The sequence below is a fragment of the Bacillus rossius genome, chromosome 10 (genome assembly GCF_032445375.1).
Source record: "Bacillus rossius redtenbacheri isolate Brsri chromosome 10, Brsri_v3, whole genome shotgun sequence".
NCBI lineage: Eukaryota > Metazoa > Arthropoda > Insecta > Phasmatodea > Bacillidae > Bacillus > Bacillus rossius.
In genome coordinates, this window is record NC_086337.1 from 43,004,006 (window position 1) to 43,024,323 (window position 20,318).

Here is a 20,318-nt window from a genome sequence, read left to right on the forward strand (position 1 = left end):
CTATTCAGGGAACGGTTTACAAATAACTAACTATTGGATGTATTGGGACAACACAAAGAATTAAATGAACGGGTAAGAGTGATGCAGTTGTTTTCAATGCAAATGTACATTACAAATACCTGTAATTTTTCATGAATATTTCTGTTCCATAAAAAAAAATACAGTGTCATCGGAGCATTTTGTTGAGTGCACACTACTTTTTTTTTTTTACTATAATGTGAGATTTATTTTTGATTAAGGTGTTATAATTTTGTATACTCAGTATTATTGTGTAGTCTATGTTTGGTAGGATGTTTTATATTTGTGTGGGATACGGAAAAAGAAATATAAATTAACAAAAAAACTGATTGAGTTATTTCAGTGAGCGATGAAAGGAACTCTTGAGTTGTGGTGCGATTTGGCTACGACAAAACGGGAATGCTAACCTAGGAGAGAGAAAGAGAGAGAGAGAGAGAGAGAGAGAGAGAAAGAGAGAAATTATTTACTAACTTGTTATCGAAAGGACCGTCGATAGAAACCAAGGGCCAAAGGGCAAATGCTTTTGTCGGGCTCTTTCCCAATTATTTAATGCACAACTTTTCAAACCCCACAGTTCAAAACAAAATCCAAACACCGCAAACATTACTGTGGGCCACAGCTGTAAAACGTAATCTGCATGTTGCATTACTTGTAAGGTTTCCTTTGAATTCTGTTGACAATAGACTTGTATGTAATTTTAGTCCTATCAGCGTAAACGTAGGCTGCATATTTTGAAACGCATCCGTCTCCGTAGTCGACAAGATTGCGGGGGGGCTGAATTGTATCCTCTTGGAAAGGGTACCTTTCAGACTTATGGTGGCGTTAGTGTAGCTGGGTAGGAACTGGAAAGGTACCCTTTTCCGATTTATTTTCTGCTGTGTCATTGTACAAAAAAGTCCTGAAAGGTACCCTTTCCGAGGGTATACCTTTCCAGTACATATTTGCATTAAAACTAAAACATTTTAAGAAATCGGAAAGGGTACCTTTCCAATTTATTTTCTGCTGTGTCATTGTACAGAAAATCCTGAAAGGTACCCTTTCCGAGGGTATACCTTTCCAGTACATATTTGCATTAAAACGGAAACATTTTAAGAAATCGGAAAGGGTACCTTTCCAGTTTATTTTCTCCTGTGTCATTGTACAGAAAATCCTGAAAGGTACCCTTTCCGAGGGTATACCTTTCCAGTACATATTTGCATTAAAACGGAAACATTTTAAGAAATCAGAAAAGGTACCTTTCCAGTTTATACCCAGCTACACTACCGCCACCATAAGTCTGAAAGGTGCCCAGAGTTAGTACGTCCAGGAAATTCTTAACCTTTCGCGGAGGAAGAGTTTATTTCGAACCCCACGAGCGCGAGCTGTACATAAATTCCCCGCGTCGCCATAAGAGAGACGCGCAGAAGTAATTATTATTAGCCAGGGACCTTGAGGCGAAATAATAATAATAATAATAATAATAATAAACAGTGTTTCAGCAAATAAATCACGCGTTCGTTAATGATCATTGCTTTCGGACGTGCCAGCCACATCGTAATTGGTTGTTCAAGAGGAAGACGGCGGGTTATTCCGAAGCCTGTAAAGACAAAGGAAGGTGAGGTTCGAGTCCCAATACGGGAGGATTACATCTTTCCCCTCCCCCCCCCCCCCCCCTCTCTTTCTCTCTCTCTCTCTCTCTCGCCATTCAGTCGTCTAGCCCTGTAGGGAAAATCACTTTGCATTCAGGGGCGTTAAGCCCGGTGTCATTCGTTAAAGGATGTTTTGTGGTTCGGGGTGAGGGGTGGAGGGAGACCTTCGTCGAGCTTTCATTTCCCCCGGCCCTGAGCGAGGAGGCCCCGTTGTCATTCTCGCCACACACACACGTCGCTAGGACGAAGGCGACGTTTAGATGCGTGCTGCTTCTTCTGTACGTCCGCGGGTGTCAGCATGCGAGGCGCGAACTCGAACCCCTACCCCTCGGGCCGGCCCCCTCCACCTTCACTACCACTTTCCGGAGGAGACCCCCATTGTTGGCCGGCGGCAGCATGGCCGCCTCTGGTCTCCCTCCCTCCCTCCTTCTACTCGTACGTGCCTGCGCGACTACCACCTTCCCCCTGCTACCTTTCTTCCTTCTTCTTCTTCTTGCTCCTCCATCTCCTCCTCTCTCTCCCATCCTGACGGACGCACAAAGCCGAAGACGGTGTTGTGTTGCCGAGCGCCCCAGCGGCCGCATGCGGTAGGCCTTCACCCCGGGGAGGCGAAGGTAATTTTTATTTTTTATTTTAAATATAATTCTGTGCTTATTAAGGGGCCCGCCTCATCAGGGGTGTATGTGTGAGACGGGAGGATAAGTACGACGCTCGCTGGTGTTTCTAGCGCGGTGTCGCCTCTAAGCGCAAGTCTCTGAACTGGCGCGCAGTCTTCTCGTCGTGCACAGGATAACTGTGAAATTTGAGCGGTGACCGTAACATTATATTGCGGAGAAATCAAGATAAAGGTGTAATGCAAGTCCCTTAAGTGCTTTCAAGAATATGTAATGGTTGTTTTATGCCTAAAAATTACTCTGAAAACATGCGTTTTAGCCATTTTAACTCTTCTAAAAATACAGTTTAAAAACTTAATCCGAAATCAAAAGTACTTTTCGGCCCTCAGCGAACTCTTAATTAAATGCTATTCGTAAATAGGCCCCACTCGGATATCTTGAGTAGTTTTGAAATCGCGTTGTTTTTCCTGAAGCTCTGCGCACCGTCTGTGTGCCCCGGTAGGCGGAGCCCTTAAGGGTGACTGACCAACACCATCCTTCTTGTCCTGTATTGAACGTGCCTGCTTAGATGCTTTGTATTTTATCTAACCCCCGCGCGAAATGGGCCCGGGTTTTTTTTTCCCTGGGCGCATCTTGACTAGTTATAGTCTGGAGTTAATATAGGGGGGTGTTACTCGTGGTATCAATTGCTGCCATGGGCTGGCCAATCCCCGGCAATGCACACGATGCATGATTGCTACTTTTCTGCGTGGCTGAAACCCAGGCTTCGGCCTGGGACGCACCTGGAGTCTTCCCTAACCCAGACAACTCCCAAACAAATACACTTAGTTTTGGTTAGGTTAGGAAAAAGATTGAACTAGGAACCGAAACACGCCATGTTAGTTTCAAATTTTTTTTTTTTAATGAAATAACAATTTGTAGAATTTTTAATGTTAAAAATCTGCAGATATCTTACACCAAGAGAATTTCGAAAAAACCACAACGTAGTGTCTGTTGACGGTATTATCTCAATTGTCATTAAAATAAATTGATTGATTCTAAAAGCGACGAATTCAAAAGAGGAACTATTTGTAGCAGTCAGTAAATACTAACTTCACGCGTTCCGCTAAATTATTTACTATGCTTTAACGAAGTCAAAGTTCCATTGAAAATTCTTAGGGCCTAAAAATCTGTTGAAAATGGCGTTTTCCGGTTACCATGCATCTCCCTTGTATGTTGGCGTTTGCGGTACATCGCAATGTTATCTACATTGTTAGTATCAGCAGTCCTTTCATGGTTTATTTAGCTTAGAATCCACTTTAATACTACACGTAAACACTTTATGAACCAACTGCACTCTTCTCCATCTCACTTCCCCCCCCCCCTCCTACTCCTTCACGGATCATTTCGGTACGTCAAATTTACGAAACAAAATCAAAACCAACGGAAAGGTGTATGGGAGGGAAGTTTTCTTTTTGCTCTGGGAAATTCGGCAAAGTGCTCACCAGTTTTAATTAAACAAAAAAAAATAGGTCTACAATTTTGGAAATAATGATCAGCCTGGGGAAAAAAAGGGGAGGGGGGACGCTTTCTTACATTGACACCCTGTGGAGGCTGGCGGTTTATTAGCCAGGCGATGCGATCACACGCTGTTGTGGAAAAATTGTCCCGTGAACCCCCCCAGAGTTCAAGTGATCCCCCAATTCGTGTGAAGTGCTGTGATGGTAAAGAGGGGGGGAAAAAAGGGGAAGGGGGGGTGTTAAGTCGAGGGCCCCGCGCCAAAGGAAACCCGTCACGTGTAAATTGCTGGCGACCATTTCTCCCCCTCCCTCCTCCCTCCTGTTCAACAAATCATGCTCCGGTGCCGCGGCGTATCCCGAACAAATTGTCCTTCTCGAGGACCCCAGGCCTTACACGTGGCCGACGGCACAATGAGGAGGACTTCCTGAAGGAACTCCCCATCCTCATCAACAATGCCCCTGCCGAAGGTGGTGTGCGCCTGCTAGGAGGGGAGGGCGGTCATTGTGCGAAGGAAGGGGACACACAAAAGAACGCCTAGGGGGGTTCCAGGAAACTTTTTTTTTATTTTAAAATTTTTTTTTAGATATATTCCTCCCCTTCTCCTCTTCTGGCCCTCGTTGTTCATCCCTCGCCTCTCTCTCTCTCTCTCTCTCTCTCTCTCTCTCTCGCATTTCATCAACCCCCCCCCCCCCCCCTCTTTTTCGTCGCACTCTTCTTAGGTCCTGGCGGTGGCTCTCCGAAGAAGAGGAGTAGTTTTCAATGCGTCACAGATAACTCTCCGGCAGACTGAGATGCGTTTCTTGAGAAGTGCTTTGTGGTGTAAGTCTCTCTCTCTCTCTCTCTCTCTCTCTCTCTCTCTCTCTCTCTTTTCTCCGATCTTACCACCCCCTTCCCCCCTTCTCACATATCCATGATGGAGTCTCTCCTTGACGAGGAGGAACCTTCCAGCACGTCTTGAAAGGCTTATACGAAGGACCGCGCCGTTGTTTTCCGGGAGAAGGTGTGGTGGCGCGATTGTGGGTAGGGGCTCGTACTGCGGGAGAGAGACGTGGTTCCCCTTTTCATCCTCCAGCCACGAAAACGGGTGGTTTCCGTCACTTAAAAGAAGACGGAGGGGATAAAAAATCAGAAGGGTATTTTTTTTTATTCCTCTTGATAGACTCGGATCTTGAAATTGATGCTTGACGTCGCCACACTCGATCCTTTTTTCTTCATTTTTTTAAAAAATAAAACAAGAGAAGGCACGTTTCTGTTAGAAATTTATTTCCAGAGGAGGCGGGGCGTTGTTTGGAAATAGCGCCAGCATTTCCACGTCATTTTCCAGTTCTCAGTCCCCCCGTAATTTTATGTCGTATCTGTAATACGCTTCTCACATTTACACGTTCTTTATCTGATGAATAAATTGCAGTCTTTGTACGTCCATTATTTAGTTATTTTATTATTTTTTTTAACGTCGTGCTTTGTCGGAAGAACTATTGCAAGGACTTTTCACAGTCGCGCCGAATCGTCTCTTTTTATTCGACTGAAATCTCACCAGTACTGAAAAGACTTATGATAAATAATGTTTGTATTGATTTCAACATCCTTCCTACTATAGTTCATAATTTTTGCTGATAGAAGTCATTTTGTGTGAGGCGTATGATAAATATGTTTATGCATCACTTCCCACCCTGGGAAATTGCTCAGTGCAGTCTCGGTAAAGTTAATTTGTACCAGTTAGACAACAGTTCAGTTTGTTGTGCCCGTTTACTGTCAAGTCACCTGTATTCCAACTGAAAATAACACCCACGAAAACACTTGGTAAGCGCTCAAGTTCCAGTCTAATGTATCTTAGGCTGACTTCTTTTCTACTGCAACTGAAGACATACGGAAGCGGAAACACTGTTAATTTGTGTCACAGGCCAGTTGCTGCAAACCGAAACAGGCATATTGTTTTTGTAGGACACAAACACGCATCAACGCCATATCTTTGTTTCCTGTTTCGTGTAAAAATTTTCGTATTCATGAGTCACAAAGGAACAAAATGTCTTTCGTAGATGATGGCAATAATAAAATTATTATTAACTTAGTTCGTGAACCTTATATCAATGAAAATCTCAAAATAATTGTATCCTGAATACGCATACTGCTATTATTTCTTCCTGCCATACACGATTGTCTTCTATTAAAAGAATATATTTCTGAAATTAATAAATGCTGTAAAACAAATATTGTGGAACTTAAAAACGAAGAAACTAAAATCATTGCGTTTACAATGAAAATACACTTTTAGGTATGTATGATTATAAGTTGGACGACTCTGAAAATTCAATTAATCCTTTTATCAAAGATCTTGGCATCATATTAGATTCAAATTATATTACCATAAACATGTCAACTCTTTAGTTTACAATTATCTAGAACCCTAGCGTTAATTAAATACAGTACTTTCTTTGCCACTAATATTTATTCTATTCTTACACTTTATATAGACTTAGTAAGATCAAAATTAGAATATGGTTCTGTGATTTGGAATTATATTAATAAATCATCAGTCAGTGACAAAATTGAAAGTATTCAAAACAAATAACTAAAAATTATAATTTATAAAAATTAACATCATCCTAATCTACTGTCAGTTTTATGTTTTTATTATTGTGTATCTGCATTTGTGTTGTGCCTATTTCTAAAGTTAACTAGCTTAAACTGACGATAGGCATGTTACTAATAAAAATAAAAAATAAAATAAATTTTTCACATACAAATTTAGCACACACTAAAAAGGAAACATAACAAAGAAGTGTTTTCAAATCATTCTTAAGATAATGTCTAGATGGACCTCGAGTCATAAGAGGTCTGTCGTAACATTTTTTGGTGTGTAAAATTAGTGCCATGACTTCTCTTACGTAATCTTATCCCGAAAACTCTATTTATTTACACCATGTTTTTTCCTTCCTTTTGTTAAATATTTATAGTATGGTCCTCTATCAACACAATTCAATTGGTTGTTAAAATTACTCCAAGTCAGATTGTTTCTAGTACTATGAAGGGATGACTTTCCTCCTCTGGTATCGTGAAACCATAGTATAAATTACAATAGCCGAATTATGCTGATTTACCGGGTGTTGTGAATTTTTTTGTTTAAAATGAAAAAAAAATAATAATTTTACTTAAATTTATACGTTTTCTTTACTGAAAACTAGAACTGTGCATCCCGTATCAGGTCATAATTTTATTTTTACGTTAAACACTATTCAACATTTAGTTGTTTAGTGGCTTGGTTTTCATAGTGTTATATATTGCATACTTTGTTGCATAGTTAGCAACGTTTTTGGGACGTGGAAATAAGGAGACTAAATTGATTGGAGAGATGAAAATTGTACTGGTTACTTCAAGTTTGAATTTTCTTACAGATTTTTTTTTTGTGCTATCAAAATCTTCACTTAGGTGCAAAGTTATTTTTTAGAAAGACACAGACCGTGCTATGCGGAGGTTGTGAATCAGTAGATTCTAAATCATTGAGGTCAAATCTTATGCAGACGCTTAGGGGCATGTATTTTTCGCAAAATAATCTGATATCTCATTATATTGCAAAAACGTATGCCCGCTCTTGCGTTTGTTTCCTTGTGATTGGCTGCCGTCTGCGAGGGAAGCCATTGCCCTGCTTGGCTGGGCCATTCAGGACAGGTTGTGATTGGTGTGTGAACAGTAGATATGCACCTGAAGTAAACCCAGCCAACCACGAAATACAGACGATGCTACAGATTTTTAACACACAACTTGTATGGGAATATTTTCAAGAAAAATACATGCCCCTACAAAAAAAATTAAACTTCTACAAAATATTTCTTTGGAAAACTAGTTGCCATGAAATATTTTGTAACACAACAAGAAAAAAAAATTGTTAATTTGTACAACACATTGCTATGGTTGCCTTTGCATAATACATGAATAAAACATTTTTTGGAAACAGCACTTAATATTTTTTTGTCACGATTACGAAAATTGTAACGTAAATATAAAGTTTGATTCAAGTATTATACAAACATATTTTTTTGAAACCATGGAAAATAATATCAGTTGTTAAACCATTGGAAATTTATTTATTTTATGTTTTATTATAATTATGGTTGTTAATCGGCGTAGTTAATACTGGAAAGCTGGTGAGGGAACGGTTTAAAAATAACTTTTAACTAAAATAGGTACTTACCGGGTAGCAATTCGAACCCAGTATTAGCCACTGAGAACATTTTTTTTTTTGTAACGGTACTGTTGCTTGAGTGTAGATGTAGACACTTACAAATATCTGTAATTTTATATTGTTATGTTTGTTCCAGTTACAAAATATTTTTTACAATATGCTACTGTTATTTATTTTTATGTTGTGAATCCAGCTTAACCCCTGTTGCCCACTGCTCGTTGTTGCAGATTGGTGGACGCCCAGGCATGTTCGCCTCCAGGTGGCAGGTGATTGGCTGCGCCCTGGCGGCCCTGTTCGCCGCCGCGGCTGCCGCTGGTGAGTGCCTCCCGACCAATCACCGCTCTGCTGAAGTGACGTGAAGGTCGTGCCAAGACGGTACCCCCTAATCCACGTTGCCACATGAAAATGAAAATGAAAATCTATCGTTCACTCAACAATATCTGAATTTCTGAATAAGCTGGGTCGATTTTTTTTTGAAACGTTATATCAGACCTTCTCAATTAAATTTACTTTCAGACCATTTCCATTAATTATACAATCACCTAAGATTCAGATGAGCCATGGGTAGAGACCTGCAAAATTCGTGGTTTCGATGGCCTTCAGGATAGACTGCACATACCCCTGTACACTCGGGAAAATAACGCAAGTTCGTTCATTGGCTGCCGACATGTAAGTCGTCTCAGCCGGTTTGTCTGTGATTCGATCCTTCTTTGGTTGAGGGTTTATAACTGGCTGAGATTCGTCCAGATGGACAGTAAGTAAGCCAATAGCAAAATTATCTGAGAGGTATATGTGTTTGAATTATAGCCTATCACGGAATGAATCCGCGAATTTTTCAGGTCTCTAGCCATGGGTAAAAAAAAAAAAAATAAAATAATTGTGAGCGAGTTCTCTCTTCAGTACTCGCCAGATATAAGAGTAACATCTAACCCCGGTGACGAGCAAAGTTCGTGTGTTTCTCATGTTGAAAATACATTTATAATACGAAACTCAGACACGAAATTTAACGTAGAATTTTTTTTTTTTAAATATTGACGAGCGTTTTTAAAATTACGCAAATTGTGTTTTTAACTACATTTATTCACGCACCCGCCGCTAGGATTCGTTGCCGGAGCAGTTAGTAGGCTTTATTCCTTACATCATTCGGAGCAGAATACGTGAGTATATTTGTGGGTCATGTACCCAGTGTTTTCATAGGAATTAAACAAACAAGGAATATCCTACAACTAACAGCTTATTGCATTGTTCACCAAAGGAATGCACTAACGCTTACCTTGCAAGTCGCTGCAGTAACATGAGCGTGCCGCCAAGTGTTTGGAAATATGCGGAAACATGTTCTAACATCTGTTGTAGTGATGTCCAGACGTAAACAATACGGTCAGATGGATAATACATCTATGTATAGGGACCGGAAAAAATTCGCGGGTTCAATGACCTGTAGGATGAACTCCATAGTTATACGTAATCTCGGTCAAATGTCACCCACCCATTGGCTGCTGTCTTGCGAGACGCCCCAACGTAGCAGCCTGTGATTCGATAAAGCGTTGGTTGGGTGTTTCCCATTGGCCCAGAGTCATCCAGGTGAGTTGTGAGCCAATAGCAGAGGCAGCACTGAGGTATAACTATTTGTATTTTAGCCTCTCGCGAAATGAATTTGCGAATATTTCCGGTCTCTATCTATGTATTGATCTCTGAATGGGTTATTATTAGAGACCTGTAAAATTCGCGGATTCATTTCTCGGTAGGATAGAGTCCAAATACTTTTGACATTATTTTGCTTCAGTGATTGGGCCACAGTTTATCTGAAGGACTCTGGGCCAATGAAAAATCTTTAACATAGAAGAATTAGCGAATCACGATCATTCCGGTCAACAGGTGTTACGAGTCGGTAACCAATCAGCAGATGTAATTTGCACGAGTGCGTAGAGGATCATGGAGTCTATCCTTTAGGGATTTGAAATCGCGAATTTTACAGGTCTCTAGTTATTAATATTGTATTCGTAATTGTCTTATAACGTTTCCCATTACCGTCGTAAACATTGGGAATGGGTGGGACCTTCATTTGTGTGACATATTGCTTGCTGCACATGATACATGGCATAAGCCTCGTAGATCACCCTGTTTATGTATTGGAAACGTGTTGCCTTCAGCCATTGTTTTAGTTTCGCTGTTTGTACGTCTCGTCCTTGTAACGCCTCGCGCACGATGGGGCAGTTAAAACGACGCCGTCAAAGGCGGTATCGATAGTTCGAGTCTCGTGTCCTTGAGGAGGTGCATCAAACAGGACTAGCCGGTGGAGTAGGGAGGGGGGAAAGAGATAGGAAAGGGGTTCTCGAAATAAATTAAAAAAAGGGTCGTTTATCTTCGCCAGGACCTGCGGTAAATCTCTTAAACATCGCCCCGCGTTGCTAATTACGTCGTTTACAATCTGTGTTTCTTTTGTGCGCCGTAGAAATGAAAAAAAAAAAAGTTATTTTATTTTTGCTGTACAGGCAGCTCTCCCATCACCCTGCTGCAACAGTGCTGTGCTAATTTTCGCGCGAATTCTGTCTTCCCACTGTCCTCTGATTTTTTTTTTTTTCCCCCGTGTGTCCAGTGTCTTTTTCTTTGTACCTTTTATTCCCTTCTCCCTCCCACCTTCCATCTCTCGACGTGGTCTGCCGAGCTTCGGTGAAAATTACGAAACCAGTTAAGCGGGTATTTTATAGCTTTTGCTTCCAACCCGTGCGAGCGAATTTCGGAGAGTAATGATGGCTTAGCGAAACTTGAAACGAAAATTACGCGTGCAAGGAGGATGTGGTCGGATTTGATTTCGGTGGATAGTCTGGTACCGCGGGTAACTTGTCTCTCAAATTTGACAGTTGTACCGCTGGTCTACGTCATATCCTTCTGCCGCTGTTTTTCTGTCAGCAGCGTTTGGACACATCTTCATGTGTAGAGACCGGAAATATTCGCGGATTCATTTCGCGATAGGCTAGAACCCAAACTATTTCGACTTCATGCTGCTTCAGTGATTGGACAACAGTTTACCTGATTGACTCTAAGCCGATGAAAAATCCTCAAGGAGAGAAACAGCGAATCACAAGCATTCCATTTGGCAGGTGTCACGGATCAGTAGCCAATCAGAAAGGTGTAATCTGCACAAGTACGCAGAGGATCGTGTAGTCTGTCCTAGAGGTCATTGAAAACGCGAATTTTTCCAGTCCCTGTTCATGTGGTTTTCTATTTTAGTGTAAAAAAGTGAGCGAATCTTTTAGTACTCGCCAGTGATGTGTGAACATCTAACCTTGGGAAACGAACACATTCATGTGTTCTCGTGTGTTTAATGTTGCAAATAAACATATAATATGAAACTCTAACATGAAATTTAAAGTAGGATTATTTAAAATAATGCCGGGCGTCATCAATATACTGATAAAAAATATTCGCTTTTCAAGTGCATACTAAACTTTCTAGACGCGAATCACACACGTACTTTCTGCGCCCGCCGCTAGAATTCGCTGCCTGAATCGTAAACGTTGCTTGCCACCATCCTGCACAGATAGCAGAACGAAACAAAAATAAATTTTAAACCATAAGAATCGGCTCCGATAAAAGCGAAAAAGACTTGAAAAAAATTCGTAACCCCGGCTTTGGACCTGATTTGCGACAATGAATCTTATTAAAATATTGTCCATCTTGTTAAAATGCATTAAACAGTTAATGATATAACGTTTCCGCGCACGTTAGAAGTTATACTTCTATGGCATTACCAAAATAATAACATGAAACATTCTAAAACACACATTATTGCGCTAAGTTTGTGTTTGTATCTTTGTTTTTGCTTAAACGTCTTCCCTTAGTCGCCACTGCCTCGCATGCGGTACAAGGACGTTGTGAACCCAGGAAATTGATTCAATGCCATTTTGATTCATTAGTTTGGAAACGTGTGATGTTTTACCCTTAAGTTAATTTTAGCAGTTGTTAGCCTGAAAATAATTTGGAGTAATATGTAAGTATATTTTTTGGTTGTATTTTGTAGCTTTAACTCTGGGCTTTGGACATTTGAATGGTGACTATTTTTTTTCCTTCGGAATACTACCTAATTTATCGTCGTATACACCTTTGTTATGTTAAATTGTTTATTTGGAATAGCTAATGCAATGGTAGTTTAAAAATTAATTTAAATGTAAGAGAATGCTTATCGCTTTTACTTAAAAAAAATTGTGGTTGCCCGCGTTATATTATATTTTCTTCATGGCGTTTGATAATGAATATCACAATTCATTATTGGTCTGCTTGCCGTAAATTTGGATGAAACTATCTAACTTTTAAATCATAACTTTTTTAAAATTCAGTAAACGCAGGAACAAAATACTGTAGGTGGTCAGCACGAGTCGATAGTTTTCCTTCACTTGTTCGAACCCATTTCAAGCCTGTTCACAGTCGCGCCTTATGGGATATTTATAGACTCGCTCTGTTTACTCACTTGAATTGGTTTTACGCGTACGTATTAGAACCGTATATTTTAGATTTACGCTGCAAGATATTAATATTTAACGTTATTTTTTTTATCATGTGTAAGCAGACTAGAAATGAAGACGAATTTATTTTGAAACCAAATGTTCACACACGAACTTCAGCGCCCATTGTCAACAAAATTTTTAGTGTCGTGTTGAGTGACACTTTTACAACTAACGTTCATAGCAGTTGTTGGAGGGCCCCCGTGGTTTGACCACAGTACTATGTGAGTCAACATAGTCAATATGTTGAAGAATTATGGACCGTAAATAAGAAATACTGGGTTGTAAATATGTCACGCGGTAAGACCAGTCCTGTTATAAATGTAGCGCCTTGCCAATCTGTTCCAACGTAATCCGTATTACCCAGCGATGTTTTATACCAGGAAAATAACATAATTTCAGACTTCTCACTCCGAAGTAAAAATTCCAAACATAAAATAACACTTTCCTAGCTACCTGGACCAGGCGTGGAAGCCATTTCAAGTTCCCCCTAGCTTTTATTTTATTTTCGAAACCGAAGAGCGAAGGGAACCTGTTTCGTTTTTATGTCGTCTTGTCCGTATGACAGTCAAACGATTTGGGAGAATTTATCCTCAGGGATTCGAGTCATAAAAGTTGACTATTGTAGAAATCAACACACACGCACACTCTCCTAACAACGTCTCCAAGCCCCCCCCCCCCCCCCCTCGACACTTTATTTATTTTTTTGTTTTATTTCTATTTTTCTTCCTTGAATCTTGTTCACGCCTGGAATTCCTCGGAAAGATTGTAATATTGGAGGCAGACAGCTTTCGAGGCGCTGGAGGTGCGAGCAATGAGCGCAGTTATCTGTCTTAGTCCATTTTTTTGTGCTCAAAATTAACACTCTGTCAACCTGGTTTTGATTCGTTTCACTGCTTTTACTCGCGTTTGTGTAAAACATGAGGCATGCACTACGGAACCGCTTTCTTTGTCACAATAAATGGCTAACAAACAAACAAACAAACTGGTTTTGTTCAATTATGAGCCACCTCCAAACAAAGTCACTGCAAACAACATTTTCGTTCGACGTGTATATTTAGTCCGAAAGCAAGCTTGCATTGTTGTTAAAATAGCGCAACAACTTTCATTGGACGAAGTTAGCCATTGTTTCTCTGAAGAGGAATTTGTGTTGCAAGCAAAATTGTAACCTCAAAGAAATATTAGTATCCAAACAAACCAAATAGTTAGAAGAAAAATTTTATAAGCCATTTATATTTGAACAATTTTTATTTGCTGTATAAAGTGTTGTTTTGTGTGTGGAGAGACACAAAAAAGTTACAAACTCATTTGGTCTAGAGCAAAAACGTTTTGTTTTGTTCTTAGTTTATGATTGGGCGGAAGTAATTTGACATGCCCGTCTACTTCTGTTAGCCAGTAACCACTTATTATGAAGCAAAGCAAGTGAAAAGTTTCACACATTGAAATCAGCCAAGGGAAATAGTATACGACTTTGAATTATAGCCTGACTCCGAATTAATTCACATTTACAGTTCTCTGGTCCAGCAGAGCTATAGCGCCATTTACAAAACCACTCAAGATTGGTCAAAGATGTCTAATTAGGAACAACATTTAAGGGTCATTGCACTTTCCTACGTAGTTTCGTTTCATGATTTCTTTTTTTAGCAAGGTTTTTTTTATATTTTGGACAGCGAATAATGTTTTAAAAAAAAGATTGTTTTCACGTGCGTTTTTAGGTATAAAAAATTAAGGTCGCCGATTAAAGTGTCGTAGAGGCTAGTGACTGGCGATAAGACTGCACGCCGGTTCTGTGCCTGGCGCATAGAGACGAAGAAGCGTGCGATGCTCGAGGCAGTGTCGCCCTTAGCGCCCCCTCCCGGTTCAGCGTGGAGCGGTCCCTCGACCTAAATGGCCCCGCCCACCCGGACACACACACGACGTGCAGGGCTTCAGAAGAAGTCACGCGATTAGGAAACTGCTCAGGATACCCGAGTGGGGTCTGCTTACGACACCGAGTGCTGATGAGAAGTTCTGATTCCAGATTTTTTTTTTAGACTGTACTTTTAGAAGAGTGGAAAGGGCTAAAACGCGTGAGACCTGAAACCCCCGGTACAGATTCTTCTTGAAAGCACCCAAGGGACTTGCATTACACCTAAATCTTCATTTCTCCGCCATGTAAAGTTGTGGTTACCGCTCAGGTCGCAAGGCGAGAAAAGACCGCGCGCCAGTTTCAGAGAGGGAGATACCGCGCTGGAAGCATCAGCGGGCGTCACAGTCACCAACCCACCTCACTCGCACAAGGTTCAGTCCTGACAACTGGGCGGGTGAAACGTCTGTTGAGTCACCTTAACATCCGCGAGAAACTGCTCTTCCGAGAAGCTGGGATCAGTCTCCCGGTTCCCCCAGGCGTTTGACCTTGTCACTTCCGCATTCCGAGCTTACGTCCAGCGTCGACCCATGCGCTAGCGTGAACGCACTTGCGTTTGTAGGGCGTGGAAAAAAAGAGGGGAAGGGAAGTTGTTTCTGAGAGAAAGAGCTGTGACGAATACGAACATCGGCAGGGGAGAAATGCTAGTGCTCCAAATCAACCAGAATAAACCCACCGGCTCCACCCACGGAAACGCCTGCCACGTTTCCCAGTTCCCTCCTCCCCTCCTCTCCTCTTGTGATGGATCGAACGCCGATCGTCATTTGTAGAAAGCGAGTGGTTTTTTTTACTCGGTTAAGTACAGAGCAAGAAATACTAAAGACACGGGCAAAAAAAAAAAGGGTCAGTCGACAGTGTTTCGAACCTGGGCCGTTGAGAATACATTGTTTTGCCACCACACTGCCAGTGTCCCAACAGGGGGTTTATTTAGGCGAATATTAATGTAAAAAAAACATGAAAAAAAGTAATCGAGTTTTTTTTATGGGTTCTTCGTGCCCGTAATATCCGTGGCCAGTATACATTAACGACGATAGCGATCGACTGATAACGAGACGGCTCGAGGATAGAGCTTCGGGAATGGTCAAATACCGTCACGGGTCCACGCTCAAAGGGAAATTATGTGGAAAGGGGGGGGGGGGTTTGCTTTTTCGCCCTGGGGTTGGTTAATTCTTGCGTGAAATAATAAACTGTCTGCGAGCAGCCTTTTAAAGGAACTGGTTCGAAAAAAAAAAAAAAGAATAATACAAAGTAAAATCCCCCCCTCCCCCATGATCATCCTCCGCGCTGGCTTAACTAGTTTCGAATTCATTAATTTTTTTTTAACGAGGGAAAAAAAGTATTAAAAAAAAGTATTGGATGGGATGGGGGCGAGGCGGAAAATGGTGGTGCTTGGACGATGCAAATCGGATGAAAAATGCAATTAGTTACTGATTTGCCGCGGCATTAGAGTAGGTATTTGATATCACCCGAATACTTGCCATCTTTTGAAAAAAAAAATAGAGTTCTACCAACTTTACTAAATGAAAATGGAAGTGTAAACTCGTGGGAAAAAAAACCTTGTTGACTACGACACTCAATCATACTTCGTAATTAACATTGTTTACAAACCTCAAAAAACTGCAAAAAAAAAGACATAAATTAATTCCCTTCGCGCAAAATTTCCAAACGAAGAAAAAAACCACACAACAGTCAGTTGACAAGCCTGCCTTCCAAAATATTACAGCAACTTATGTCTCAGTTATCAACGTATTTTTTATCACCCGCCCGTTCCATAACACCCAAACTTTATCTAGATATTATAATAGTTTTCCAGTAACAAAAAATAAAATATTAAATAGTTAATAAGTATATTGTTAGTGACTGTATAATTAAGTAATCACGTTTTATCGTAACGAAGTTCTAGCTAATATAATATTCTAAGTACTTAATAAAACTCTAACACTGATTGACAGGCAGACAGCGCTCAGTTTAAACCGGTGGGTTTAGAAGCATGAAATTTTGCATAATATTTACTTATATAACGTAGGTAATCCCTAAGAAAGGATTTTTTTTTTAAATTCATCCCCTGAGGGATTAAATACAGGATGAATGTTAGAATTTTGTAATTTTTGAAGTTAGAAATATGGAAATTAGTGTTTAGGCTTCTGTTTATGAATAAATGTCAGTATGTTCTTTTTTTGTGGTGATAAATTTTAAATGAGGCACATATACTTTCCCATCGGGCACACGGCTAGTATATAATATATTTATGATGTAATATATCATGCATTCTAACAAACGTTAGTTTATATACGAAAAAGAAACACGAAAATGATGCTGCCAGTTTCCTTACGAGTTTCGTTTTTTTTTTTAATTCTTCCAGTTGATGAGTAAATTTCCGTCTTAGTGAGCTAACACTGGGCACACGTACTGTGTGCAGGAGGTTAAGAAGAAACAACACACGCTGTTTGAAAACTGCTCAATATATCCGAGTGGCGTCTGTTCACAAAAAAGCATTTAAAAATGCGCTGAGAGCGGATAGGTAGTTATGTTTCCGTGTTTCGCTTTCAGACTGTAATTTTTAGGAGAGTAAACATGGCTAAAACGCGTGTTTTCAGAATAATGTTTTAGACATATTCATCTGTACAAATATTATTCATAGCATTCTTCATTTCTCCGCCGTATGTTGTTATGTCCGAGATCTCAAAAGTTGTCCCGTGCTCGACGAGTAAGACTGCAGTGCGCATAGAGGCGACACCGCGCTGGAAGCACCAGCGAGCGTCGACCTTGATCACGCCTCGCTGACCAGGCGGTGCTTGCTTTCTCAATTGGCTCGTCCGTCGCGTCGGGAGGAAAATAAAGTCAGAACGTCGGCGCAGAGTTTTCGGAACGTGTCCCCCCTACGGGCGGGGGACGTCGTGAAGCCGAAGATGTATATCAAGTTCTGTCCCTGCCCGAACACGCCCGAATATTCACCTTCGGTCAACCTCGGGTTCATTTTTATATATTTATATTTCTCTTTTTATTTTAATGTAGCTATACTAACCTAACCAACCGTCCATAGTGTTTTAAAGTGTTTTAATGTAGCTAACCTAACCGACCACTTTTAATTCTTTGAATTCATTTTTCCTGCGCAAAAATAAAACAAATCCCGAGGTTGGCCGAAGGTGAATATTCGGGCGTGTTCGGGCAGGGACAGAGCTTGATGTACATCTTAGGCTGGGTTCACAATTGAAAAAATAACAGGAACAGTAACAGTAGGTCGTGCGCATAGGATATGAACGCCGTGTTTCCTAACCTAACGATTCACAATGGCAGAAAGTTGGTCGTGTGCATGGGAGTGAAATGAATATATTTTATTTCGGTCGCGTACACATGGCACAACAGCCAATGAGAGAAGAGCAGGGTGCTTTTTTTGGCGGGACTAGAAATATGTTGATATTTACTAACCATATTTTGGTAAGAAAATGTCGAGATAATAATAGTTTTTTCATTATTTTGAAAGTTAATATTTTTATTTACTAACACTGCTAACATATCTCGCATAGTTCGCGAAATTTCATTGGATGAAATTAACAGTAAGAATTCAATTGTGAACCGATCTCGTAGTTCGCACAGGTCGTGTGCATGGCTTGCTATGCACTCGCTTAATTTTTTTTAATTGTGAACCCAGCCTTAGGCTTCTCGGGGGACGTCCCTGACGATGCGCGAGAGAAAATGGTGTGTGTGTGTGTGGGGGGGGGGGGGGGGGGGTTGAGACATTCCAAGACCGCGGCCCCCGCTCCCCTCGCTTGCGTCACAGTGCGTGTGCACCCGAGTGCGTGCCGCCGATACGCACCCCGACGTCACACGCATCATTAAGTCGCGGCTTTCCCCGGGAGACTTTCCCGGCGACCGACACACTTCTCGAGCCTCGAGCGGCGCGTTTCTTTGTTCCTCTGGAGTCTAGAGTGTCCACGAGAGAGAGAGAGAGAGAGAGAGAATATATATATGTGATACGTAGAGACCGGAAAATTTCGCGCATTCATTTCACGATATGATAGAATCCAAACAACTGTACCTCTATTTTTCTCCTCCGATCGGCTCACAGTTTATCTGAAGGACTTTGAGCCAATGAAAAACCTTCAACCAAAAAAAAGTATCGACTCGCAAGCGTCCCAGTTGACAGGTGTCACGAGTCAGTAGCCAATGAGCGGGTGGCATTTGCCCGAGTGTGTAGGGGATTGTGGATTCTATCCGAGAGGTCATACAAAGCGCGAATTTTTCCAGACTCTAGTGATACGGTGTGCTTGTGTACAGATGTGGTTGGGAAATTTGTAGAAAATTATAACCGCATTTATCCCCCCGGGGAAATTATCCTTTTTTTTAACATGACACACACACACACATTTTAAGACACGTTGATATGCGTTATACGATAATTTATTTTCTTCAGATACGTAGATAGGTACTGTTTAAACAACAATTATTATTATTATTATTTTTCGTTCCTTTCAGTTGGTAGAGGGTTGCATGTGTCCCTACCCAACTCCTAAATGTTATTGCGAACCATTGCGTGGTAAAGAAAGATCAAATGAATGTTTTATTTGTTGCCGTTTATTGTCTGTTTGATTTAGTCTGAATAAAAATTGATAAAATCGAATTGTTGGTTGTTGTGAAAGTTCCGATGTCTCAAAACTTTTCCTATAGATTACCGGAAACTAACATCTCTTTGTGTGTGAATATATCAGTAAAAGAGAATTGTAAGAAAAGGTCCCTAGACGTGAAATGATGATTCTCCAAGGATCATCGGCGGGACGCGGGTGAGCTGAACTATTTTACAACCGTGAATACTGTTTTAAAAAATATATATATTAATATTCCAAAAACCACAACCCGAACAGTTTCGAAGTTAACCGAAGTAAAAGCTAGGTTATGTCGGTGTAATAAATAATAGTTCCTTGTTAGGTATTCCTTTTTCAGAAGGATAGGTTAGGTTAGGGTAGGTTAGGTTATCGTAACTAAAATTAAAGGTTGGTCAGGTTAGTCGTCTTAGCGTTATTTAAAATACTCTTATGACCGTAAAACGTGTAAATCCGTTCCGATGAGGTGTTCTTCCGCGAGCGATCGGCAGACCTCGGTGAACTTCGGATAACTTCGGAGAACTTCGGAACCGTTCGTGCGTGGTTTCACCCCTGTTGAACTGCAGGCTTCCATTGGACCCTGTGTGCCATCCATCATCACGGAGCTCCTGGTCACGCGGAAACGCGCAGAGCCGGCGGGCGAACCTCCGTTCACGCGCGCGTGGGACCGACCGGCCGGTGTCGTGAGCCGCGGCCCACCGCGGAATAACTGTGTGTGCTTTTTTTTTCTTTTTTAACCTGAACGGAGCCGTGCGGATCCTGTGCTGTGGTTATTATTCGTCTATTTTCTCGTGGCGAGAGTCACGCACCGCGACCGCGAGAGCCGCTGTTCTGTGGGAACCCGCCAGGCGGCGCTCCAACGAGCTTCCGCATCGCGGCGGGGAGCTCGACCGGCAACGAGATCTCAAAATTTCATTTTTGACGTGACAACGTCTAATAAATCGACGAACGCCGGCTGCACGCACGAAAAAAGTGTCCCGTCACGCTCATTGTACGCTTGCGCCGCACCGACAGAAGTGAAAACTTAAAACTACTTTTTTTATAAATGTGTCATATCAAATAATTTCTACGTCAAATGAAGTACGTAAGAAAATGAATCTGATTACTAGTATAATTTCAAGTGTTTATTCTTTTATTATTAAAAAAAAAAGTAGCATCTGTCGGCGAGTGCAGTAATAATAGGTTATGTTAAAATTGACTAAAAAAATTATGGTGATTCATATAATTTGATGATAGATATTTGATCACAGTTCATTTATATGAAAACGTGTTCATAATTATATTTAAACTTTATAGCTAAACGCCAGTTTTTTAAAATTAATTACAAGTCATCTACACGTGAACTGTTTCGTCAACTGTTTATAAAGTG

At 40.9% G+C, this 20,318-nt stretch overlaps 1 protein-coding gene across 3 annotated transcripts in view; it reads left to right on the forward strand.

Moving 5' to 3' along the window:
* The window catches only part of LOC134536030 (balbiani ring protein 3-like), a 160,395-nt gene that overhangs the window by 38,514 nt on the left and 101,563 nt on the right, over positions 1-20,318 (forward strand). For 2 of the 3 annotated variants that reach the window (XM_063375540.1, XM_063375542.1), the window contains exon 2: positions 8,168-8,255. In XM_063375540.1, the coding sequence (XP_063231610.1) occupies positions 8,186-8,255 (70 nt within the window). In that variant the 5' untranslated portion in view covers positions 8,168-8,185. Of the gene's footprint in view, positions 1-2,185; positions 2,261-8,167; positions 8,256-20,318 lie in introns of those variants that run through there. The other variant, XM_063375541.1, reaches the window with a different exon arrangement.